Raw genomic sequence first — 27,185 nt, forward strand, 5'->3', positions numbered from 1 at the left:
ATGAATGGGAAGCCAGCACTGTGGAAGGATGGGATAATGCAGTCATTCTTCTTGTTCAGTTGGAAAGAGCAGGCTGGAGTGCTCTGCACCTGCTGCAGTTGGATGGGGGGTGGGGGGTGCAGACCCTGGAAGGGAAGTGCCAAGCTGGGTACAATCAACCCAGGTGCAGTCCTTCAACATGCCCAGAGGCAATGCTGCCCAGATGCAGTGATGGCACGGTGGCATGTGGGCGAGACAGGCTGGGGGCAAGGGGTAGGAGGAGAATTCAGGGTCAAGGGAGAGGCCAATATCATGTCGAGACAGGACAGGCGGGAGGGGGGTGTTGCAGGATGCTTGTGCCTCTTTCAAGCAGAAGGAAACCAGAAAGGTCATATGTGCACTTGGCAGAGGCAGGCAGAGAGGAATCATGAGGATGATCCCTCTGAAGAGGCAGTCAGGTCTCATCTCGAGTGTGTCCTCTGTGAAGAGGAGACAAGAGACAGAAAGAGCAAAGTGCCGATGAATGAACCTTCTGAAGCAGATCTCACGGACAGCAGGGATCAGATAAAAGGGGGAAAAATCCACATGGTCTCAAAAGCAAAACACCAGTCTCAAGATCTGCAAGTATCCATCATTGGAAGAGCCCTCTCCTCCTGTGCGTGCAGTCAGCAGAGAGGCAGTCACCAACGAGCCACTGGTCTTCAGAGTTAACATGGCATGGAGATGGATGGGTAAATTCACAACTTTTTCAGAGCGGCCACCACGTCCGTTAACTCTTCATCCCTTGAGGGATGCCTGCTACCACAGGGTCTATACAAGAAGCATGGAGGTTTTTTAGTGATAGTATTTATTCAACCAACTGCAGAGTGGGGAGAGATGTTGTACAAGCTTCTGGGCACCGAATGCCCTTTAGGACATGAATTTTTCTAAAGAAATGAAAGAATAAGGTGCAGTCCTGAGGAAAAGATGCCAGGTTGCCAGGCCAGGTGATAGGACTCTGATGGCTGTAGCTTTCCCCAAGGTTGCTGCCATGCCTGACACAGCTGGGGAACCAAAGGGTCCAAAGAAAGGATCTGAAGTAGGCTGCAATAGTTCACAGGGTCACACCTGGCTCAGAGGTCTGGGAAATGAGGAAGGAGAAGCAGCTTTCACCAGCAGAAAAGAGACGGTGATCATGATTAAACACAATTTGCCAGCTACAGCTAGAGCAGAGCCTGGCCTGGAAGCAGGCTAGGACGCAGCCATCTGAGGGGTGACCAGAGAAGGCGACTACTTCCAGCATTTTACTCTGAAAGGAAAGGTTAGAGAAGGGGCAGGAGTTTCAGGGAGTGCCTGGGTCAAGGCAAGGTTGCAAATATGTTTGAATTTAATTCATATTGCAAGGAAGCTATTTCCTGCCATTGAGGTGAACTCCCTCCTGAACTCACCTGCCCACACACAGGCAGCAGGACTGAGAAATGCAGCTGGGAGCTGAACGTTGCAAATACAGCCTTCCCTCACTGCGAGGGCTGCTGCCCTGTATGGCTAACACCACCGGAGCCTGCTTTCTTAAGGCACCATTGCCTGGGCATCAAAGAACCGAACAAGAGACTAGGATCTGGGCTAGGACGAAAACAACCAGGACTCAGAGTCTTTGGAGGTGACCAACCCAGCAGAGGTGAACCGCTGCAGCTCCAGTGAAACGTGCGTCTTTCCCTGGATTGGTGAGAGAAACGAGACACAGAGGGACTGGGAATCAGAACTCCTTTCTCCAGCTCCTCGTTAAAGCTGTTATGTGTTTTACCTCTGCATAGTTTCCTCCAAAATTTTATCATTCTGGGGAAGTTACAAACTCAAGGAGAACTGCCAAGATGGAAGGCCTGGGCGCAAAGTCAAAGCATGAACTCCATGTACCACCCAGGAGCAGACACGTTTCCAGCACTGACCAACATGCACAATATTTAGGTTAAAAAAAACCCAAACCCACACGGAGCCTGACTGGCTCAGCTCAAGGCGGCTGGGCCGAAGCAGCGGCTGCCAAGGGCACGTGCACCCTCCCTTGTGAGCTCTCCCTTAACCCTTCGGCCACTTGTGCCTCCCTCCCTGCCCCTGCCAGCGGCACTGCCCAGCCCCTGCTCTTCTCCTGTCTCTTGGGCCTCCCCCTGCAAAACAAACCTCTCATTATGTCTGAGCTCCACCACAGATCCCACAACCGCCCCTCCCTCCTCTTCCCTTCAGCCCCAGGCTGGAAACACAGAGCTCCCCTTCTGGGGCCCTGCTCCCAACCCAAACTTGCATTCACGGGCCCAGCCATACAGCCAGAGCAGCACAGGCATAGGACGAGCCTGTCCTATGAGTCCCCCTCTAACTCTCGCCCTTCGCAAGGCCTGATGTCTCCTGCTGCAGCATCTCCCCCCTGCCCACAGCCCTCTCCAGCCTCCCTGAGCTGTGTTCAGTGGTCCAGTCCTGCTGGTGGAGACCTCTCATGTGGCAGGGAAAAGGAGGAGACACAAGCAGCACTGGCTGTCTCAGCAAAGTGAATGCCTCAGGGGACAACGCAATGCTATCCCTGCAGCTCTTCTTGCAGACTCTTCAGTTTATGAGGCCCCATCCATGCAGAGGAGAGCTAGGACAGTGGTACCAAGCCATGTCAGTGGGGTCATGCAGACACCGATGTCTGCTGCAGTAGTTCATTTATAAAGGAGAGCATTGGGCAGCCTAAAATGAGGCTTGCTGTAGGCTCCCCTCCAAAATCCTCCTCCTCTTCACCATCCTCCCCTGGTAAGGAGACCTGTGGGGCTCACCATCCTACAATACAGATACAAGAGAGGGGCAGAGTGGCTTGCCTATGGACAACCCGCCCCATGTACAGCATTCATATGAGTCCATACCTGTCTGTTAGCTTCAATGTACAGCCCAAGAGTGTTGACGCGGAAACACAGCCCCTCCTTCATGACATGGACGTAGCAACGCACTCTCCCCATGTGGAAGGCTTCATTCAGATCTCCTTGGTGATCATTCCAGCAGGTTTTACCGAGAGCAAATTTCAGCAAACTCTCCTCCTCCTTCATGAAACTGTAAATGTCTGCAGAAGATGCACACGCTTAGAAAGGGCTCAAAGCAATGCCTTCTACAGCAGGGCACTAGAGATGGGGCTTTAATAGTGCCCCCAGCAGAGGATACACCTATGGCACTCACCACCACTTTGCAGTCACTACTTGATTTTTTGCCACCTGGCGGTAACTGCTTATTCCCGTTTTACAGGTAGGAGACGTGAGGACAAGGACAGAGAGAATGCTTATACTGCTGCAATCAGCATTACATCAGTATCAAGAAGAAGCAGACAAATAATACAAAACCATAACCCGGGGGACTCAGCTCAATCCAGTGGAGAATTACACTGGTATGAAGCAGAGAGGAAATCACTGCTCATGTAAATGGGGCTGGTGTAGACCGAATCTGTCCACTTCCATCCTAGGGCAGGGGTGAGGTGCCATCAGTTCTCCCCGCTGTGTGCTCTACCCTGGGATGGCTGGATGCCAGTCTGTTCCCAATCCTGTAGTTCACATCTGCAAAAACAAGGGCACAGGGAGTGCGCCCACTTGTCCCTGTCCCTGCCCTGGGATACAGAGCAGATAAAGGGCTGGCTAACAGTCATGCAGGCAACCCTGTGCTGAGCTTCAAGATCTTTGCATGAACTGGCTTGGATGGAGGCTCTGTGCATGTCGGACAACTACTGAATGAGACCTTCATTCTTTCATACAGGCACACTCATAAGTCATGCGGTTCAATGGGATTTAAAGACTGTTTGGTCAGAGACTGGGGAGCTGGGATCAGCTTTTTACTGGCCTTTAAATCCTCTGTCCCAGGGATCAGGATTTCCCAGTTTGCTTTGGAGCTGAGGGCACTGAGCAGTTCACTTGGGGCAAGCTCCTCTACCTGAGTCCCGTGTGTGCTGAGCGTGGTTTAAATATGGGCAAAAACAGTGCGTTTGGCCACAGGGATCCATCAGCTTCGCTAACTGGGAGCTCAGATGGGACAACCTGGTCTCTTTGTAGCAGCTTTCTGAGCTGGGGTCAGACATCTGAAGGGGTGGTATGAAACATCTACTCTAAGACTAGCTGTAAATTTCTGCTTTACAGGTCGAAGTACCTGCTGCCTCTGGGCTCCAGCCAGGTGGTTGCAGAGGATGGAGCTGGACTGTTCTCAGTGGGGGCAGATGACAGGACAAGAAGCAATGGGCTCAAGTTGCAGCAAGGGAAGTTGAGGTTGGATATTAGGAAAAACTCTCTCACTAAGCAGGTGGTGAAGCACTGAAACAGGTTACCCAGAGAGGTGGTGCAGTCTGCATCCTTGGAGGTTTTTAAGGCCTGGCTCAATATAGCCCTGGCTGGGATGATGTAGTTGGGGATGGTCCTGCTTTGAGCAGGGGGTTGGACTAGATACGACCTCCTGAGCTCTGTTCCCACCCTCAATTCCTATGATTTTATGACAGCTGGCACAGGAACAGCCCAAACCCACAGGAAATCTGAGGATACTTGCACTCACCTAACGACTTTGGCTCCCTTCTGTTTTGGTCCTGCTCTTTGTAGTCTTGTTCCTGCTGTGATGATGTGGGACAGGAGAATTGTTTCCTCACAAGATACGGAATCAGTTCGCTCCGGATAGATGTGATTGACCTGAGGGATGAAAAATCCACAAGTGAAGCCTGCGACTGCTGGAAGCTGGTGTCCCTTTCGTTTTGTCACAGAAGAGAAGATCAGACATTTAGCAGGTGTTCTGCTTCACCACAAATCAATGTCAGCTGCTTGAGTGCAAGGGATACCAAGCTCTCACCCATTAACCTAGTGCTCTCTTATTGTGTTAAGAGTCTAGAAGGGAGACAGATTTCTTTGAGGGATCTGGAGTAAAGAACCTTCCAGCCTCCACAGCCGATTCCCTGGTTTCCAACAGAGTTACCTATGCCCTGACTCCACAGAGTCTAATTTTACCTCTGAACATGTGCAGCGTGACTGCTAAGTGCCGCTGGGCCATGCTGCCAATGTTGGAAACCTATTTGATGTGACTGTAAAAGATCACGAAAGGTGTGGGGAACACAAGAAATCCAGTATCCGCCGCAGCATCCCTCTCAGTGGAAAACAAGAGGAGCTACTTCTCCAGGAGCTGAACGCTCAGTAATATGTGAAAATGCTCAATGAAAAGAACAAACAATAAACGAAGCGATGTCCTATTCTCCTGCATGCCTGAGGCCCCAAAGAGCATTTGCACACTCATGATCTGACCCTGCAAAGTTACTGCCTATTTTAACAAGTTTTGGAACGAGAGGTGCAGGCTCTTTGAAGGGCCCCAACCCAACTTGCACAGTCAATGTAAAGGCTGTCATGAGCAATGGATCTATGTACACACATGGCACCTCAGGGCCTTTTAACATATTTGCCTCCCCCCTCCTCTGCTACCAGGAAGTAAGGGAGGACTATTTGTCCTTTATTCGGATGGGGGGACCCGAGGCACAGAGGGGTCACATGGCTTGCAAAGGTCATACAGGAAATCTGTGATCTCCTTAAGTCATAGAGTCCAGACACAACCCACTTACATGGTGTAATTTAAACAGTTTTTTTTACACCAGCGTAAGCTGCTTCAGAGCCAGAGCAGCCAGAGACAGCTGCTAGTGCTAGCTGTTATGGTGGGAGTACTAGGCCTTGAGATAGCCGGGGAACAAAGGGCTGCACCAGGATAGCTGCAGACACACAACACCTACAGGGCTGCTGCAGTTTTACCTGACTTCTGCACTGAATGCACGTGGATCAGAGCTGTCTGGGGGGGCTCTCAGCATCACGTTGCTTCTTGTTTATACCAGTGTGCACATGCTGTGTCTAACCCCCTAGCAAGTACGCTACCCCCTGGATAATCCTTCCTTTCATTTCTGTTCTTATATTGCACATAAAGACTGTTCCTCCTCCACTCCCATGAATACAGATGCCCATAACTACTGCACCAGGAGCTCGTAAGTCTAATGTTTTATTGAATACTTAACGTGGGAAGATTGCTTGAGTTTGCAATAAAAAGTGAGAATAAAAATGCATTAAAGGTAATGTCATCTAAACAGTTTTACTGCTCCGTTATTTTAATAAAACATCAGCTAATTCACAAGGCTGAAACAAAATGAAAGTCAAGGCTGGGAAAACCATTTAGGAAACCAATGCAAAACTCAACACATGTAGCTTGGTTCAGAGATGACAGCTGTGGAAATCAATAAGCAACACAGGGATGTAGATACCAAGCAAAGAGAGGACTTGCTTTGAGTGGTGCATGGCGTAAAATCAAAAGTCAACTCTGAATTAAACTAAAGGTAGGATGAATGTCAGGAACATATTCTGTCTGGACAGTGCCACCCAGGAGACAGCAAAGAAGAATCTCAAGCGCAGCAGTGGAAAACTGGAAATGCAGCACAGGATAATCCCGCACTTGTCTCGTTTGAGATGTGGAAAGCCAGAAAGGACCCAAGGACCAAATAATCTTCATCTCAAAAGTGGAGAACATTCAGATTTGAGCCGCAGTCTTTCATGGAGACCAAATGTGATACTTCCTTGGTCGTCTGACAAGAGCGGCTGGAAAGCAGAGCTTATGACCGCCTGCCCTGTCATCTTTCAATAGTGCATACCGTCTGACCATCCCCAATCGAACCCTTTGATCTTCATCGCTTTTTTTTTTAGAGCCCATATGCTTTCATTTGCAATCTGTCCTTAATCTCCAAAATCACATAATGACATGTCATGTGGAAGTAGCCGTATTTCAGGAATGAACGAATGAAAACTCTTGGTTCTTTAATCACAGTCTCTCACCGCTAACCGTTTACAGGCTCCCTGTGCCCCGGCTCTGCTGGCTGCACTCGGACATACGTGTGGGTGTGCACATGGGCAGTTTACTAGCTTAAAATGTTTGCCTGCAGCTGTGCCATTCAGCCACCATTTCCTGCTTGGGTTTTACTTGCTGTCCAAAACCGACAATCACGTGTTTCCCTCAGAGGCCGCCCATGGCATTTACGGGATCCGTTACCTATAAAATATCCAAGTATTTGGCAGCGTCTTAAACAGCCTGATGTAGAGAACAACACAACGGAGTAGGAAATGAAAGAGGGGGAAATGGGGAAAGACAAAACTGTGCCTGGTTTGTGATGTCTTAGTCTTTCCTGGCCAACTCTTCCAGGCTTCCCACAACTCTCTTGAGTGGTTCTCCACAATCCTCAGTCAAAAGGTGGGGAAAAATTTCAGGGTCATCTATAAAATGTCACCCACCCCTCTTGGAAAAGAAACCAGGGTGGATGTTTACCTTTGCTGGCAGCTTAAGTAGGATTTATACACCACTGTTACAGGGAATTTGCTTTGGGGAGGTGTTAAAATATTAGCAGTGAGGCATTCAGTGACAAAGATTGGGGAATTTCCCTTGACAGGTTTTGCAAATGTGCCTATTCAAAGTGACGGCGTGAGAATGTTATTTGAGAGGCTGATGACGAGAGTGGCAAACAAACATCTGGCTGGAGCCAAGAGGGAGGAGAGGAAGAAGGAATACAGAAGGATTAAGTTTAAATAACCTTCTCCAGGAGGAAAAAATGAGCAGAAGTCTGGGAAGGAGAGGGCTGGCCTGCCCCGCCATCCAGGGAACAGATTTCATAGATTTCATAGACATTAGGGCTGGAAGGGACCTTGGGAGATCATCGAGTCCAGCCCCCTGCCCAAAGGGCAGGATGTCAGCTGGGGTCATAGGATCCCAGCAAGATAAGCATCCAGTTTGCTCTTGAAGGTGTTCAATGTAGGTGCTTGAACCACCTCCGCTGGCAGACTGTTCCAGACCTTGGGGGCTCGGACAGTAAAGAAATTCTTCCTTACGTCCAGCCTGAAACGGTCTTGCAGGAGTTTGTGACCGTTCGACCTCATCATCCCTTGGGGCGCTCTGGTGAACAGACGTTCCCCCAGATCCTGGTGGTCACCCCTGATAAACTTATAGGTGGTCATCAGATCACCCCTGAGCCTGCGCTTTTCCAGGCTAAAGAGTCCCATGGCTCTCAGCCTGTCATCGTAAGCTCTGTTTTCCTGACTTCTGATCATGGACTCTTCTCTGGACTCTCTCAAGCTTCTCCACATCCTTTTTGAGTTGTGGAGCCCAAAACTGGACGCAGTACTCCAGCTGCGGCCTCACCAAGGCTGAGTACAAGGGGAGAATGACGTCCCGGGATTTGCTCGAGAAGCATCTATGGATGCACGCCAGCATTTTGGTCGCTTTACTAGCTGCAGCATCGCATCGCAGGCTCGTGTTCATCTTGTGGTCAATGATGACCCCCAAGTCTCTTTCTTCTGTAGTGCTGTGCAACGTAGCACTGCCGAGCCTATAAGGATGCTGCAGGTTTTTCCTCCCAAGGTGGAGAACCTTGCATTTTTCGGTGTTAAACACCATGAGGTTCTCGTCTGCCCATTTGCTGAGCTTGTCCAGGTCAGCCTGGATCACCCGCCTATCTTCTGGCGTGGATGCTTTGCCCCAAAGTTTGGTGTCATCGGCGAACTTGGCCAGTCCACTCCTGACTCCAATGTCCACATCGTTAATGAAGATGTTGAACAGTATGGGTCCCAGGACAGAGCCTTGAGGGACCCCACGGGTCACAGGGCACCACGATGAGTGACTGCCATCAATCACAACCCTCTGGGTCCGACCACGGAGCCAATTTCCCAGCCAGCAGATCGTGGTGGAGCCAAGGCCACAACTGGTCAGTTTGGCCAAGAGGTGATCATGGGATACCAGATCAAAAGCTTTTCTGAAGTCAAGATACATGACATCAATCTCTTCTCCCTTGTCCAGGTGATAGGTCACCTGGTCATAGAAGGAAATGAGATTGGTCAAACAAGACCTACTCGCAACTACCCGTGCTGGCTGTCCCTCAGGATGTTAGCCTGGGCCAGTCCATCAAGGATGGCCTCCTTAATAAACTTTTCCAAGATCTTCCCCAGGATAGAAGTCAGGCTAATGGGCCTGTAGTTAGCCGGATCCACTCTCCTCCCTTTCTTGAAGATCGGCACCACATTGGCCTTCTTCCAGTCTTCGGGCACTGCACCAGAGCGCCAGGAGCTCTCGAAGACCTGTGCCAGGGGCTGGGCTATGACGCTTGCCAGCTCCTTGAGTACCATGCGGTGCAGATTGTCAGGGCCGGCTGACTTGAAGGTCTCCAGCTTCTCAAGGTGTTCCTTCACGAGGTCAGCATTGATGGAGGGTAGGGGATCCCCCTCACCCGGATCTCCCTGTCCCATAGCAGGCATGGGCGTCCCGTGTGACTGATGAAAGACTGACGCAAAGTACCTATTTAATAGGTTGGCTTTTTCCTGGGCGTCAGTTGTCAGTTGCCCCATCGGGTTTAGCAGGGGTCCAACATTGCCCTTGCTTTTCCTCCGGCTCCCCACATATCTGAAAAAGGACTTTTTGTTGTCTTTGATGCCTGAAGCTAGTTGGAGTTCAGTTGCAGCCTTGGCTTTCCTGGTTTGCTCCCTGCAGGACCGGACCAGTGCAGAATAATCCTCCTTGGAGGTGAATCCCGTCCTCCATCCTTTGTAGGCTTTCCTTTTTAGCCACAGGAGGTCCGCTAGGTCTCTGGAGAGCCAGGGGGGCTGCTGTGCCTTCTTGCTGCCTTTCCTCCATGTTGGAATAGATTTCGCTTGTACACTGAGGATCGCTTCCTTGAGAAGCAACCACTCTTCTTGAACTCCCATCTCCCTGGGGTCATGGTCCCTGAGAGCCTGACCTACTAGCCTCTTGAGCTTGTCAAAGTCGGCTTTTCTGAAGTCAAGGACTTCTGTGTTGCTGACTGACTTGCCAGCTTTACGGCGGATGGTGAAGGTGATCAGCTCGTGGTCGCTGTCACCCAACTTCCCATCGATCACTAGGTCGCCGATTAGGTCGTCCCCCGTAGCCAGTACCAGGTCAAGCAGCGCTTTGCCTTTCGTTGGCCCATAGACTTCTTGAGTCGGGTAGAGGTCATCCACGCACGAGAGGAAGCTTTGCGCCCGCTCAGATTTAGCTGAGTGATCTTCCCATGAGATGTCCGGGTAATTGAAGTCACCCATGACCACCAAGGTCCTGGAGCAAGCGGCCTCAGTCAGTTCCCGGGTGAACTCCTGGTCAAGTTCAGGACTTTGGGTGGGAAGTCTGTAGTAGACTCCCACCGTTGTGTCCCCTGTGCCATTTTTCCCACGAATTTTTACCCAGAGGGTCTCCAGCTGTCCATGCCGGTCGCCAACATCAGCTTGCAGGGACACGTAGCTTTCCTTCACATAGAGAGCTACACCCCCGCCTCTTCTGTCTACACGATCCCTCCTGTACAGGGTATAGCCCTCTATACCCGTGGTCCAGTCATGGGTGGAGTCCCACCAGGTCTCCGTTATCCCAATGACATCATAATTCTTTGCACTGAGTAGGAGGACGAGTTCGTCCTGCTTGTTACCCAGGCTCCTGGCATTAGTGTAAGGAAAAGGTTTCCACATAGTCTATTCAAAATGTCCTTATAGCAAAGTCTCATGGAAGAACTACAAGCACTGATGCAAAGGGCAGGAAAAGGAAGGGTAAACTTGCAAAACTTGGGTGAAAGAGTTTCCTATTCCGGCCAGGTTCTTAAACCAGGCCCATCACTACAGCTCCCGAGCTCTCTATCTTGCCGAACCAAGCACTGAGAAGGAAAGCTTGACTACACAAGGAAGACACGAGTACCTCTAGGCTGAAGAAGTGAAGAGCAATGCCTTAAAACAAAAACCTGCCAAAAGCCAAGTCTGCGCAATCATGCTCTGATGCCGAAAAGAAAACCACGGCGAACAACCTACCTGCTTCTAGGGAGTATCTGACAGCTGCTTCCAAATGCTAAGTGAAGTCCCCACCTTCTGTTTCCTAGGACTGTATTTTGTGAGTGTTTCTACCCTCTGGCTTTCATCATGGTCTTAATGCAACTGCAAAGATTTCCAGATCTGTGACTCTATTGAGTGCAGAGGGGGAGCAAAATAAATATTCGAATACTTGGGTGGCTCCAGTCCCACCAAAAACTATGAGAAAGGGGGTGCATTTCCAAAGAGGTTGGGTCTGATAAATGTTCAGGTATAAAAAGCAGCAGCAAAATGACTCTTTATCCTACTGAGCTTTGCCAAAGCAGGAGATCTGCTCCACTGGCAGCTTAAACGATGGCAGAGAGTGACACAGAGGAGGAAATGTGGGGATGCGGGGGACAGACAGAAGGAAGAGTGAAGCTGAGTGGGATACACAGGGCAGAGCACGATCCAAAAGGCACGTGGGATTTGGAATAGGCCAAGTGCAAACTTCTTATAAGACATGAGCTGGGCTGGAGCATGGGTTGAGAGACAGGTCAAGGAAGCTCCACTGCAGGAGTTGGTAATTATCCCACAACCAAGGTGTTATAAATACAGGAAATCCACAGCTTTGCCTTCACTCATACACATCCAGATGCGCTCCATGATGGACATGCATATTTAAAGGCATCAAAACAACTGCACTTCTGCCCTGCAGTGACACCGCAAGGAAAGAAAAAAACCCAAATGGACCTCTAAAGTCATTAAACTTGGCCTCTCCACCCACTAGAAAGACTGAATCATCAGTGGGCATCTTTTGCAGGGTGCCAGTGCAGGGCAGAGTTCAGGTTTTTACAAAAAGAGGCATTTTGGCCTCTGGGGAATGGTGGGATGGAGCAGCAATTACTCTCCAGCAACATTATGCAGATATGAACTGTGCACAACTTTCCCCTGCGGTTTGACTTGGAGTCTGCGGCTGGGAAGAATTAAGTTGTTTGGGTACCACAATTTTGCATTGTATACGCTCACACGTACACACATCTGAGATAGACAGCTTCAACTCAGTGCCAGAGTGCAGCCGCCTCTGGGATGGGCCCTGGCGGCTGAGACCTCAGGAAGGAAGGAACAAAGGAGCCAACTGAAGCAGCTGGTGGACTTAAAGAAGCAGAAAGCAATCACGTAGATGGAAGTGGTTTCCTGCTCACCACTGTGTTTAAAAGGAGTTTGTTAAATGCAGTGGAGCAGAGCCTTGGTTTCCAGTGCCACCTGGAAGAGGCACCCAGAGCCACACGATGCCCATTAGCACCATTCAAAACCTTGCAAACCCTCTTGACTATTCAAACACGTTGTTCAGTCCATTATTGCCTCACAAACGCATCGAGTCAAGGTGCTAAGACGATGCTGTTTGGCTTGACCCTCAGCAAGCATGGAGGCACCCACAGCTTTGATTTCCTTGCGCTATTTCTCACTTGCTTGAGATGTTTCTAACCAAAGTGTCAGCCCCATTTACTGGCTGGCGTTCATGTACACCTTCCACATTGCAAGTTAAACACTGTAAAGCAGCATTAATGAGTATTAACATTTAATATCCCCCCTTTTTTTATTAATCCAGGATGGTGCGTGAAATGTGCCATTGTTGGTGGCACCCACCTGTAAAATCGGTCAGCCTTTGCCATGGGCTCCCGATGGGGGTCTCGCTTGGAATCATTATTAGCAGGACCAGCCACTTCCACAGGTGCAGACAATGTTTGTGATCCACAACCACACAGCAGCAGTTTATTAGCATGTTTTTTTTTACCTAGTTTTGTCCCTGATCTCCCTTTTACATGCTAACCTTTGCTCTTGCACCGCCATGAGCACGCAGCGGGTCACGTTCTGATGCGTTACCAGAGCAATCACATCGACTCCACTGGACATACCCCAGATTCACATCAAATGTGCAATACAGCACCGTGTCTCAAACTGGAGCTTCTGGTTTATTAAAGTGCATGCGTACATACAGCCAAATGCCCGCTACAGATTATTATAGCATCGGCCAGAAGGAAGTTTGCATATTTACACCGGATAATAAAGATGTAAAGGAAAGAGAGGGAGGGGGGAGGAGAGAGAGGAGTGGGGAAAAAAGAGAAAAGTTAATTATGAACCCTGTAGGTACACAGTTCATAGAATCATAGAACCAAAGAGTCGGAAGGGACCTAGACAGCACATCGAGTCTGAGCCCCTGCCACGGGCAGGAATGACGCTGGGGGTGGGAGGGGTCTCATCGTTTAAGGGATGAAGCCAGATAACGTTTAAAAATTCCATGTAAACTGGGAGCTCTCTTGTTGGATCTCAATGTTATTTTCTCTTGATCCTTTGATGGAGATTAAAAATTTCCATGTGAATACAAAGAAAGAAACAACAGTTAGTCTGAGACCTTTTTTCCCAGCTTCTAATGCTCCAAAGCAGAACAGCCAGGCACAGTTCCCATCTCTTCTCTCCTCCCTTCCCTGCCCCCAAGAAAAAAAGTCAACTCACTTTGAAGACAAGACAAAACAAGACCAGGGCAAGGGGGATTAGGGAAATGATATTTATATCATGGACCAAATTAAAATGTCAATGCAGGAGGCAGGCCAACAGCCCTGACCATATATCTGTGCCAGGCAGCCTTCTTCGAGGAAACAGGGAAGTGATATGAGAAGAGTTAAAGCAGCCTGGAGTTAATACCACCTGCCTCAGACTCAACACCACTTAAAAGTGTTTGGGTCCATTTCCCACAATGTGGTTTTAACGAGCACAATGGAAGAAGCAATTACAAGCTTTTTTCCCTTCCCCTCCCCGATTCTCAGCTAAAAACGCTGGCGTTTCTGAGACATGCTAAGAATGTGGAGTAAGCAGATGTGGGCCGCTGAAGGAGGAGGGGAAAAAAAGGACCCCAAATTAAACAGTTGGGTCTCTTTTTGTGTTGTGTTCAGCTACAGGATGACTCCTTTCTCCCTCTCTTCTACTTGTTCTCTTGGGGCCCCAGACTGGTTTTAACCATTTCAAAAGAACAACTGCAAAACAGCCCGGCAGGCCAATACATTAAAAGGCAGTTGCTTGGACTTAACCCACGACCCCACAGTATCATAAGAAACGTTATCGCTTTGTTCCTGGTTTACTACTAAGATTTTTGATGCACAAATTGAACTTCCCCAAACCTCCTGCTAATCAGGATCTTTGTCAGCATCGTTTATTATCATCATTATAACTTTGATGCTAAAAATCTGAACTTCGTACTAAAATGCACAAAGGGAACTTTGAGAAATGCCCTAATGAAAGAAAACACCATGCGCCTGCACTTCTGGTGCACTCCCTTTCCCAGAGTTTGTAATGGAGCCTGTGCCTGGAACACCGTAGGGGACACTGTCTACGGCCACCATGTTGATACCTGCCCAGCTGGAGGCTCCTGGCCTTGGACGGCCTCCCAAAGCTCAGAAGCTGGGGTGATACAAGGAGGTCAAAGGGAGTCAGGCAGGGATGCTCACAGATGTTAGCCTGAAAGGTATGTGGACTGAATTTACTGGATTTATTTTGAGGTCTGGATTTACTTAGAGGAGCAATGACGTTCCCAGCATTTACTTGGACTAAAACACCCTTCAGAGTGTTTCTTTGAAAACAAACCGTTGCAATAAAGAAGGCAGAGTGGAGATGCACCTGACAGACTACATAAATCAGAGGCTACACAAGGAAATGTGCACAGCAGCTTTAGATTAATGTGGCGCCCTACTCACAGATAACAGTAAGGGTCTCTCAGCTAGAAACCCAGATCCTTTGAAAGTATAAAATACCATCCAAGGAGCCTTAACTCAGCCCAAGAGAATTACCAGGAACACCACTGATTCCAAGTTAACTCTTTTTTTGCCTACGGATGCCAACACATTTGGAGTTTTTTCAGTTCCTCCTCCGTGCAAACCTCCGACGGCCACCCAGGGAGCTTGGCAGGCCTCTCCAGCAGCGCAGGGAGGGATCTCTTCCCTTCCCAGACAGCATCTCATTCTTCCAGATCAAGCCCACCTGCACCAAGTGCGACTCCCTGCCAGCACTCACCCCCGCCTTCGTGGCCATCTGTATCTTGGCCGTACAGTCTTGTGAAGCGTCTCTGGGGCTATGCTCACTTTGCAAATTATGCATCAGAGGCATCCTGAAACGATGCCGCACAGAATGCATCTGCTGAGTGTACATCCCCACATCGAACTGATGTATTATGCAAACTTATGATAGATTTAGATGGGATTAGAGTGATGCTGTGGCTGTGATGGTCCAGGAATTATGCAAGAGGCAAGGATTTCTTAGAGTGACATTTTTTATTGGATCAACTACATACTTGGGATAGAGTTACATAAGTTTTCAAATGCCAGGCATTCTTCCTAGATTTAGACATGCACATAACAAACACCTTAAAAAGTATTTGTGGACTGTGCACTGTAAGCTGGACTGTGAGCTCTAACATTACAGATTGCTATATTTTGAAGTGGATATTTATTGTGAGTATTATTGTCTCATTAGATAACTGCATTTCTACAATGAAGTCAAATATATCCCCATGACCTTCAAGAAGCTCCAAAAGCCACTTCTGTTTTATCCCCTCTCAGCCTTCACTTGACTGGGCTGAACAAGTTAGTCAAATAGTGTCTTCTACTGAGACAGGCTCCCCGCTCTGATGGCTCCAGCATCCCTTCTCTGGACCTGCTCCAGTCTGAATGAATGGTTCTTGAATGCAGGTGACCAGCACCACACATACTCCTAGGGGGAAGGCTCCCTAGGGTCTTCCCAAGCAGCATTAATATTTCCCTTCTGTAACGGCACCAATACTTCCTTGTGACACACGGCAGCATCATTCTTGCCCTTCTCAGACACCACAGTGTTGGTGGTCCAACTAACCCACCCAAGCCTTTCTCCTGCTATGGTTTGTGCAACTCATGAGCTCCCAGGTTATGAGAGTAAGTCCTAAAATGTGCAATTGTGCACTTTGTACTATGAAATTTCAACCCCCTTCTACTGCTCCAGCCCTTGAAGTCATCCAGGTCCTCCCATGTGATATTCCTATCTTCTGTATAACTTCTTCATGATTTACCAAAAGCCAAATATCATGGCCTCTTGTTGGTGGATAGTGACAGGTCATCTATCACACTGAGCAATATGTAGGCCTTCCCAGTATTTCAATAGCATTTACTCTCCAATAAAGAAGTGGAAGGTTAAACTTTTCCATAGTGACACACTTTCTGGTAGTCTTTAATTCTCTGACAATCGGACAGAGATCTCTATTCATGTCCCTGCTACCCTACTGGGGAGCAGTAAAGTTTGACACTTCTCCATAAATTAAGCAATCTGGCAAAACAAAACAGTTTTAGAAAAAAATCCTTAAAAGGGAAAAAAAACAGAGAAGTTGTTACAATTTTCCAGAACCAAAGTCAACCCTAAAAGGAGAAGAGCAAAGTTATTTCAGGTGCATCGGTCAGCAATGGATCTGAGGTGGAAGCAAATAAAGCTGGAAGCCACGTTCCAAGTTAGCTGTTACAGAGAAAAATGGAAAAAATGCTGTCAGCTTTTAATTCTAATAGTGAAAAAATTCAGATGAGCTGAGAGGAAAATGTGAGGCTGCTAAATTTCTCGCTGCAGGAGAAATATGCCGCAACATCACAAGTAGGGGATGGTCTCATCAAGTGAGGAATGTCTGGCGTGAGTACATGGACCATTCCCATTCAGAGATCATATCTGACATGCACATAGCTCTGTCTGGAGGAGAACAATGTTTGCAATGAGGCTGGCATTCTTGGGGGAATCCTGTCCAGAAGACATACCAGATAAAGCACATGGATGAGAGAGAAGCAAGACTGACTCGAAAAAACAAGCTAAATGCTCACAGCAGGACCAAGGTCCACCTGATTGTTAATCACATGAAGGAGGGCTGGGTACAAAATAATAACTCCATGTGCCATGAGCTGTGATGACTCTCCTTTGGCCATTTCTACAGCCTTTATGAATTCGCTTTCCACGGACACAAGGAAAGGGCCAGGGCTTCATAGATTTCATAGACATTAGGGCTGGAAGGGACCTCGGGAGATCATCGAGTCCAGCCCCCTGCCCAAAGGGCAGGAAGTCAGCTGGGGTCATAGGATCCCAGCAAGATAAGCAACCAATTTGCTCTTGAAGGTGTTCAATGTAGGTGCTTGAACCACCTCCGCTGGCAGACTGTTCCAGACCTTGGGGGCTCGGACAGGAAAGAAATTCTTCCTTATGTCCAGCCTGAAACGGTCTTGCAGGAGTTTGTGACCGTTCGACCTCGTCATCCCTTGGGGCGCTCTGGTGAACAGACGTTCCCCCAGATCCTGGTGGTCACCCCTGAGAAACTTATAGGTGGCCATCAGATCACCCCTGAGCCTGCGCTTTTCCAGGCTAAAGAGCCCCATGGCTCTCAGCCTGTCATCGTAAGATCTGTTTTCCTGACCTCTGATCATGCGTGTGGCTCTCCTCTGGACTCTCTCAAGCTTTTCCACATCCTTTTTGAATTGTGGAGCCCAAAACTGGACGCAGTACTCCAGCTGCGGCCTCACCAAGGCCGAGTACAAGGGGAGAATGACGTCCCGGGATTTGCTCGAGAAGCATCTATGGATGCACGCCAGCATTTTGGTCGCTTTACTAGCCGCAGCATCGCATTGCAGGCTCATGTTCATCCTGTGGTCAATGATGACCCCCAAGTCTCTTTCTTCTGTAGTGCTATCCAACGTAGCACTGCCGAGCCTATAAGGATGCTGCAGGTTTTTCCTCCCAAGGTGAGAACCTTGCATTTTTCGGTGTTAAACACCATGAGGTTCTCGTCTGCCCATTTGCTGAGCTTGTCCAGGTCAGCCTGGATCACCCGCCTATCTTCTGGCGTGGATGCTTTGCCCCAAAGTTTGGTGTCATCGGCGAACTTGGCCAGTCCACTCCTGACTCCAATGTCCACATCATTAATGAAGATGTTGAACAGTATGGGTCCCAGGACAGAGCCTTGAGGGACCCCACGGGTCACAGGGCACCACGATGAGTGACTGCCATCAATCACAACCCTCTGGGTCCGACCACGGAGCCAATTTCCCAGCCAGAAGATCGTGGTGGAGCCAAGGCCACAACTGGTCAGTTTCACCAAGAGGTGATCATGGGATATCAGATCAAAAGCTTTTTTGAAGTCAAGATATATGACATCAATCTCTTCTCCCTTGTCCAGGTGATAGGTCACCCGGTCATAGAAGGAAATGAGATTGGTCAAACAAGACCTACCCGCAACAAACCCGTGCTGGCTGTCCCTCAGGATGTTAGCCTGGGCCAGTCCCTCAAGGATGGCCTCCTTAATAAACTTTTCCAAGATCTTCCCCAGGATAGAAGTCAGGCTAATGGGCCTGTAGTTAGCCGGATCCACTCTTCTCCCTTTCTTGAAGATCGGCACCACATTGGCCTTCTTCCAGTCTTTGGGCACTACAACAGAGAGCCAGGAGTTTTCAAAGATCCGTGCCAGGGGCTGGGCTATGACGCTTGCCAGCTCCTTGAGTACCATGCAGTGCAGGTCGTCAGGGCCAGCTGACTTGAAGGTCTCCAGCTTCTCAAGGTGTTCCTTCACGAGGTCAGCATTGATGGAGGGTAGGGGATCCCCCTCACCCGGATCTCCCTGTCCCATAGCAGGCATGGGCATCCCGTGTGACTGATGAAAGACTGACGCAACGTACCTGTTTAATAGGTTGGCTTTTTCCTGGGCGTCAGTTGTCAGTTGCCCCATCTGGTTTAGCAGGGGTCCAACATTGCCCTTGCTTTTCCTCCGGCTCCCCACATATCTGAAAAAGGACTTTTTGTTGTCCTTGATGCCTGAAGCTAGTTGGAGTTCAGTTGCAGCCTTGGCTTTCCTGGTTTGCTCCCTGCAGGACCGGACCAGCGCAGAGTAATCCTCCTTGGAGGTGAATCCCGTCCTCCATCCTTTGTAGGCTTTCCTTTTTAGCCGCAGGAGGTCCGCTAGGTCTCTGGAGAGCCAGGAGGGCTGCTGTGCCTTCATGCTGCCTTTCCTCCGTGTTGGAATAGATTTCGCTTGTGCACTGAGGATCGCTCCCTTGAGAAGCAACCACTCTTCTTGAACTCCCGTCTCCCTGGGGTCATGATCCCTGAGGGCCTGACCGACTAGCCTCTTGAGCTTGTCAAAGTCGGCTTTTCGGAAGTCAAGGACTTCTGTGTTGCTGACTGACTTGCCAGCTTTACGGCGGATGGTGAAGGTGATCAGCTCGTGGTCGCTGTCACCCAGCTTCCCATCGATCACTAGGTCGCCGATTAGGTCGTCCCCCGTAGCCAGTACCAGGTCGAGCAGCGCTTTGCCTCTCGTTGGCCCATAGACTTCTTGGGTCAGGTAGAGGTTATCCACGCACGAGAGAAAGCTTTGCGCCCGCTCAGATTTAGCTTCACTTGGTGTAAATGAGAGTGGGTTCCATGGAAGTGTCACTGGCCACTTTTATCATGAAAGGATCTGAGCTGTTCTGACACAAAAGGCCACGGAAAACCTAGTTCAGCATCTCATGTACAAGGATCCACAGAGGCAGGATTATAACGTAAACCCAAACGTGCATGCCAGCAGCCAATCACACAGCTGTGTGTCATGTGACTGCTGACCAATCACACCGAGTCAGCACAGCTTCTGTTCCAAATATGGTGCACCGACTTCTCAAAGCCAAGTATCCATGACCCATTCATAGAGATAAACCAGCCCTGGCCAGGTACTGGAGATCTGCGTCAGGGCTTTCCACCACCGAGCAGCAGGTATGTTTGTCCCAGACAAGCATCCATAGAGTGCGATTTGCTCAGATCTGGCTTGGAGAGTTGCGACATTCCCATTTTTGTTTCAGGAATGCTGCATAAGTGCACTGGATTGGTACAATGGGGTATAAGGTGCTGCTGCTACAGAGGATGAGGGCAATACCAGCAAAGCCCAGTCCTGCCCAGCTCGGGGCATGCAGAGCTGTGTCTGATGTGCGAGGCATGGTGGAAAAGATGAATTTGCATTTCACACCGTAACTGATTGCACACCCGGGGGGGGGGGGATGGAGGGGTTTGCTTAGTTGGGGAGTTACATTTTACAGCTTCCCCACCTTAAAGCGCCCTTCCTGCAGGAGCTGCTTGCTGATTTACCCACCTGAATCACAAGGAAGGTATTCAGGATAAGTGCAGAGAGGAGATCGTTCCAGCTGTGCGGCAGACACATGTTCGCTCCCAGGTATTCACAGAGCAGGTTCTGTTTTTAAGCCATCTTTTAGGCAGCCATACAAAGACCACCGAGCTGGGGGGTTTTGGTCTCCCAGACCTCCTCCCAGCCAGCTGCCCTTGCCAGGAAACGCAGGTGACAGTCTGAATGATAAAGAGGCATTTAGAGGGGGAAAAGAACAAACCCACTGGTTTAATCTGGGCAGCACCTTAACTTAAACTGGCAGAGGCCTCTGCCTGCAGCATCCCACAGCCAAGCGAGAGCTCCAGTCGTGCCTCAACCTGAAAAGGTTACCCCTAATTCTTTCTCTGGACGAGAGGTAACAGAGGTCCTATTTCACCCTCCCCTAGTCCAAGCACAGACCCCAGAGAGAGAAGCCTGGTTTCTTGCCTGCGGAGAATGTCCCTAGTACTGGCCGACCTGCAGGTCCCCCAGGACAGGTGGAGGGCAGCGCTGGGGGCAGGGCTCTGCGACCTTGCACCACTTGCTCCTATTTAGCAGGAGGCAAGGCTCAGCTTCATTAAAGGTGAGCAAACAGATTGGGCAGGGACTTCCAGGACAAGTATGGCTGCAAAGGAGATTAACCCTTAGCTCCACTCTTTGGGTGGCTCTGGTTAGGTCCTGAGCACTGAGAAGGAAGGAGGAAGGAATATCCTCCTGATCTGCGGAGGAACTAATCCTTTTTATTGGCTCCAAATCAGCTCCCACGGGCTCCACCAAGGCCCGGGGGGAGTGGCAGGGCAGAGAGCTCCATGGAGAACAGGGCACATTTATGGGTGATGAACAAGAATTTCCCCCCAACACTTGTGCTGCTATCACATCTGCCACCTCCACGATGGATCTTGCAGAGGAACCATGCTCTTGTTCTACCAGAGGTGCCCTGTGCCGTGGCTCTACTGGGCCCGGCTAGTGTCAGAAGCCAGCGCTCCCTGCCATGTGGCAGTGGTGCAGATCCAGGGGCTAAGCATTGGAAGGGGAGGATCTGCCCACACCAAACAGCCTCAAAACGCCAGGTTCAAATAATGCACGTGGCTTTGAAAAAGGGGGTAATAAAAAGGTGACACCTGGCCCTGGCCATGAAAAGGCACCACAGAGCAGAAGTACTGCAGTGGGCAAGCAAGGCACATTTTTGGCAACGGTGCGTACCATTTCTACACAAATGCCAGAACCTGACAGATCAGAAAACCAAGGCCAAATGTTCACCACATTTCCACATGCAGTTACCACATCTGTGACTACAAACCATGCGCCATTCACTCACAGCAGTGAATGACATGCAGGCAAATGCCTGAGGGTATCTGAAAGCACCTGCTTTCTGGACAAACTGCCCTAAATTGTGGTGTATCTTTGTTGCAGGTAGTGGCGCTGCCCAGTCCTGAATATTATTAGATCTTGGTTTCATCTGCTTAGAAGTTTTGCCGAACTTCCACTGTCTGGGCTGAAATTTCCCACACCAGGTATTCGCCAGAGGCTGAATCTTCCAGAAAGTTTCACTCAAAACGTTTCTGCCATTTCCAAAAGCGAGGTTCTGGGAAAGTCCTTCTGTTTTTTCTTCTGAAAAATTATTTCCCAGCAGTTGAGATGTTCCAGGCCCTCCCTGCTTGAATCTGGCATGTGGCTATTTGAGCGCTAAGCAAACAACTTTTGCCAGTGCCACAGAAGCTGTCTGAATTAGACCAGGCTGCAAGACCAAAATTGCATGGCTGGACATGGGTTTGTTTTGCAGCTAAGATGTACAAGAAATGAGAACTCTTGGTCCCAAAATGATACCTTTTATTAGACCAACTGGAAAATGGCAAGAAAACTGTCCTTTTCTGCAAGCTTTTGGGATCAAAGTCCCTTCGTCAGGTTCTGGGAAAAATGTAGATGGTACAAAATGGTAAAATGTCCCCGCAGGTAGGAAATAAACTTCATTTTTTTTACACAGAGGGAGCTGAAGATGGAAGGCTGTCCCTCTGGGTCCATGAGAGTGTCTTTGTGAGCTGTGTTGAGTTGCTCTTTGATGTGCAGATCAGATAGAATTCCTTCCCTGGAGGTGTCAGATGGCAGGCCAGGAGGCAAAAAAACATCCTCGTTGTTCTGCAATGAAGTTTAAAATCCAAAATCGGCTAAAATTTAGCATCTTCCATGTTTCAGGGGTGTACTTGGTAGCAGTGTTGGTCTGAAAGGTATCATTTTGGAACCAAGAGTTCTAGTTTATTTCTTACATATGGGGACTTTTTACCATTTTTAACTTTCCCTGAGCCTGATGAAGGGCATGTGAGCCTGAAAGCATGCAGAAAAAGATAATTTTTTTGCAATTTCTCAGTTGGTCTAATAAAAGGTATCATCTCTGAACAAAGATTTCTAGATTTTTGCATATTACCATAACTATTCTGAAAAGTCAAAGATGCCAGCTCAGAGGACGCTTTAAACCTTCACCTCTCTGTGCTTCAGTTCCCTTTAAAACTGGGTAACAATATCTCACTCCCAGGTAGAGGGGAAAGGGGAACTGGAGAAATAGTTTGTTCAGTGTCCATGAAGCACTACAATGATCGGTATCATGCAGGTTTCTAAGTGTCACAGGAAAACCAGCGAGGAAATTATTTATTTTGCTTTCAGAGAAGGATTTGAGTGGTACGTAGTAAGGCATGGGGCCACCATTTAAGAAGTGGAGGATGGAGCAAAACACTGAAGAGCTGCTTGCTCACTGAGCACCATGTGCACCAACTGAGGCAGTGATCCCAGGGACAAAAACAAGTATGAAGTCATATAATTAAAGACTGTCTCATAATGCACAGCACACAGGGACCGAATTCAGGTTGCACAGGAAACCTTACTGGTGAAACTTCCTAACTTTCCAATGCTCAACTTTGCAAGCTAAATAGTCTTTTAATAGCCCCAGGGACACACACAGTGTGATTAAGGTTAAGGGAGTATTTCAATTACAAGCCTGCCTTTCCAGGGGATAGAACTGTTCCAAAAAATATCTGCACAAAGAAAAAATTAACAAATATGATGGCAGGGCAGGGATTATAAGTAAGGAAGGCATTTTTTTTCTTTTAAAGAAGCCAGAGCTACGCCTCTGGTTTTCTAAGCACTACTCTTTGTGGGTCAAAATGACAGGATTCAGATGTCTAAGTGCCTCAGTTGTGAAGACAAGCAAGCACGTAGACATCTATCATAAATGCTATCATTTGTGCCTGTCACTGGCTGCAAGCTTGATATTCTCCCCGTTGCACGTGCATTACAAACATATATTGCACATCCAGCGACACACCCACCCCCCAATCTTCCAGCAGGAGATTGAGAGAGTCCAAGGGATTTCACTGTTACACAGTCAAAAACTTCTGTGTTTAAAAACAAAAAAACCCCAGAATGTCTGCCAACCTTTATCTCACCTTGTCAGGGCTTGGGAAATATTCTGGAAAGGCAACACACAAAAAGACTATGTTATTGTACTGGGATCATAATTTTTCCACTAGAAGTTTCCTGGGGTTTGCAAGCAGCAAGCTCTGAGCACATAGTGCAGACCTTTGATGCGTGCCTACACAGCAGGCAAGGCTCACAAGGCACTGGCCCAGATCCTGCCCTCTGCTGCACACTGGGCTCAGGAGGGAAAGAAGGAAAAAGGCCTCTCTTTTCCCATCTTCCCTGCTTGCAGCAGCAAGGCAAGAATCCAACCTGGCACGCAGGAGAGTGCCAGGAAAAGGGACTGGCTACTGTGCTGGCAGCACCCCGGAGCCCCCTGGGTGTGAGGTGCGGCCATGCCCCCCACCAGCCACAGTCTCTCCTTCTGTCAACAGCTTGCTGGCTTGGCCTGTGTCCCGATCCTTGGGAGAGATGTAGTATTGAGGCGCCTGCCAGGGCTGCAGGTGCTCGCCCAGAGCCGTCCTTCCTTGGGCTCCTGTAACTGGCAATTGCCCAGAGCTGATTTGCTGCTCTTTTATCAAAGCGGCAGCTTCCTTCCACTATAGCCCCACTCCTCAGCTGAGCTTGATCCTGACAGAGGAGACATTTAAAAGAAAAAACAAACTTCTCCAAGCTGCTAGGTGTAGGATGCCATCTGAAGAAGCTGAGTCTCTGAAGCCTATACTCTGCTTGCTCTGTCATGGCAATTCGACCAGGCGGGCCCTGTTAGAGCAGGGGGGACAGAGGGTCTTGCCTGGAAATCCGCAGGCAGAGGACGTTTCTTGTTTTATTATCAGCAACCCTGGAAGAGAATGAGTTTGGGCCACATCTGTGCACATGCATTATGTCAGGGGCTGGGCACGACTGATGAGATTGCTGGTTGAATTAGCTGGGATAGGGATTATGACATAGCTGGGCCTGGGGGAAGTTCTAGCTGCCAAAAATCTGTTCTGTCTAAGAGGAGGATGGAAAAGGGGCTTCACTTCCCTGAAAAACAACCTGCTCCCAGGTTCAAACAGAATGGAGGGGCTGTGCCCTCTTGGCTCTGCTTGGACATGTGTGTCTGACCTAGACGTGTTCAGAATAAGCAGACCACAAGAACAGCTGTTCCTCCTGATCATGGGTTAGATGCTCTGCCAGCAAATTTCTATTCTGGTCAATAACCGTTCGCCCTCCCCATGACACCTTCCATCGGCTCATCACCGGCGGAGCCTGCGGACAGGCCTGTGCAGAGGAGGAAGCTAAGGCATGGCAAGGCGGAGTGACTTGCCCATTCTCAAATTGCAATGGTCTCTCTGCAGAGTCCCTGCACTGCAGGTTGGCTTGCCTGCAACCTGAGCTTTGTACATCCAAGACAGAAATCACCCCCTGGGCTGCATGGGGAACAACAGTATGTTTTTATTAAAGGACTTTTCCTGCCTTCACAGTTTGCTCATCATCCTCAGACCTGTCTGCTGCATACGTGCACTGATTTAGTGACACTGATGCCAGGCATTGGGGTGGACATTTTAAGACAGTTTAAGAGAGGATGAAATTACCTGATTCAGTAAATTACAAATAGATTTAATTCAATTTAAGACACTCTTAACAATGTAAGTGCACCCATACACAAGCTGCACCAATTCTACTCATTTGGTTTGAGAATCACAGCTCCAGGTAAACTGATACTACCTTGTGTTTGGCCAGGCCTTTTTCCCACCAGGGAGGGCAGGACTCAACACCACACCTTCTTCCCAGTAAACCCCTGACCTGGAAGTAACCATCATTTTCCTCTGCAGCATGTAGTACTATAGCTAGGACTGGGACCTGATCACTGAATCAGACTAATTAAAGAAAATGAGGGTTGAAGGGACCTCAAGGGGTCGCATCTAGTCCAACTCCCCGCTCTAAGCAGGACCAGCCCCAACCTACATTGTCCCAGCCAAGGCTTTATCTACCTGGGCTTAAACACCTCCAAGGATAGAGACTCTATCACCTCTCTGGGTAGCCTGTTCTAGTGCTTCAATTCCCTCCTAGTAAGACAGTTTTTCCTAATATCCAACCTAAACCTCCCTTGCTGCAACTTGAGCCCTTTGTTTTAACTGTTAGCAAAGCTTTTTCTGATGGTGTATGTCAAAATAAAAATAGGGAAAAAATGAGAGGTCTCAGTGATGTTACAACAATGGCAGAAAATGCTACTTCTGCCATCATGCCCCCAGGTTTAAACATGAACACAATGTAAATACTGTAATACCAAGGAAGTACAGTGTCAATGCTTTTTGGCACCACATAACAGCTTCTCTGTTCGCTTCAGTCCTTGCTGTTAGTTTTAACTACACGCAACTTAAACACAGCATCGAAGCTTCTCCAGCCCTGGTGTGAAACTGCAGAGAAGCAAAGCCTTTGGGAAAGTTTTCTCTGGACTGAAAAACAATTATGCAGACGTCAGTACTTGTGAAGCAAATATTTCCACGGGGTCTTTCACTGAGCTCTCTGGGCAGGCACTGTCCTTCCCTTCCCTAGCAAAGAAAAACAAGCAGAGGATGCCCACCAATGCTAGGATCTAAAAGCCTAACCTATTCATCATGGCAGAGGTCCCATTTTCCAATCGTGGCAATACTGTGCACCGACTGGCTCTGTCCCAGTTGGCTGCTGGATGAATAATAAACACATATATGAAAGAAGATAAACATGCAGCCACCTGCGGGGAGGAATCTGCGCTCTGCTCTGGAGCCTGGGAAGGCTTGGAGTGGATCAGGGTGGCCAACCTGCAGCACGGGTGGCACGAGTGGCATGGACACCCTCTGCATGTGACATGGAATAGATGAGGGAGGGGACAGGCAGCATGGTGACAGACAGGCAAGGAGCAGAAGGCAAGGCAAGAAGTTGGGCAGGGAGCAGAAAGCAGAGCAGCAGATTGGGAAGGGGATCAGAGCTTCTTTGGGCCTAATATATGGCATGCTTGCCAGAAATAATGGTGTGGATGATCTTGTGGATGACTTCGACAGCGGACCACAGGAAGCTAGGCTGAGAGCTCCAGGGGCTCCTGCCTTCCTACCTGCTAGTGAGCTGGTATGATCAGGGCTTCAGAAGCCAGGTGACACAGGAGCATGCTCCCAAAATGCCATCTGCCAGCTACAGCTGACAGCAACGGAGACCCAGCAGATAAACCCCATATGCACCAGGAGGGAGAAATAGTGCTGGCAGTCACCATGCAGGTTCCATCTAAAATGCATGCAGACAGAGGCCCTACACTGGCCAGCCCTCCAACAGACGGAGCCCCCAACACAATCCCAGGGGGGATCTTGGCCCTAAAAGGGCTGCGCTTCTGCCTTCCACCATGCTTGAGCTGACAGAAAAGTCTCTTTCACGTCAGCCCCTCTCCTGAGAAATACAGCCATGGACTTAAGGTTTGGCAAAGACCTTTATCCTCCATCTCACTTCAATGGGGGCAACAGCCTGGAGAACTCCGCAAACATTCAGCAACCATAAAGGGCACGATGGATGCCACAGACCATTTCCCAAGTGAAAGCTGTCCCGAGGCTGAACTACTTGCTGTGTTTGCTTTAAGGTAAACACATTGATTTTTTCCCCCTCTTTCATGAAATATGATAGCTGGGATCACTCTGTTCTTCCATAAATGGACGTTTTCCTTACCCTTGGTGGGTGGTCTTGGAGTTTCCACATGGGAACACCACAAGCTAAGAACAGAGGATGCTCTGGAGATAGCCTGCCTGCAGGGTTAGTGGGTGCAAAGTGGGGGAGAAAAGGTGATCACAGAGGTTCAG

The 27,185-nt window shown here is 49.0% G+C and overlaps 1 protein-coding gene across 4 annotated transcripts in view; it reads right to left on the bottom strand.

Moving 5' to 3' along the window:
• Positions 1-27,185, bottom strand: part of EIF2B3 (eukaryotic translation initiation factor 2B subunit gamma) — a 131,364-nt gene that overhangs the window by 37,345 nt on the left and 66,834 nt on the right. For all 4 annotated transcript variants that reach the window (XM_090050390.1, XM_090050389.1, XM_090050391.1 and 1 more), the window contains exons 7-8: positions 4,507-4,637; positions 2,850-3,043 (exon numbers count right to left, since the gene is read on the bottom strand). In XM_090050390.1, the coding sequence (XP_089906516.1) occupies positions 2,850-3,043; positions 4,507-4,637 (325 nt within the window). The remainder of the gene's footprint in view (positions 1-2,849; positions 3,044-4,506; positions 4,638-27,185) is intronic.

This window comes from Crocodylus siamensis, chromosome 5 (genome assembly GCF_052110815.1).
Source record: "Crocodylus siamensis isolate JL-2025a chromosome 5, ASM5211081v1, whole genome shotgun sequence".
NCBI classification, from domain to species: Eukaryota; Metazoa; Chordata; order Crocodylia; family Crocodylidae; genus Crocodylus; species Crocodylus siamensis.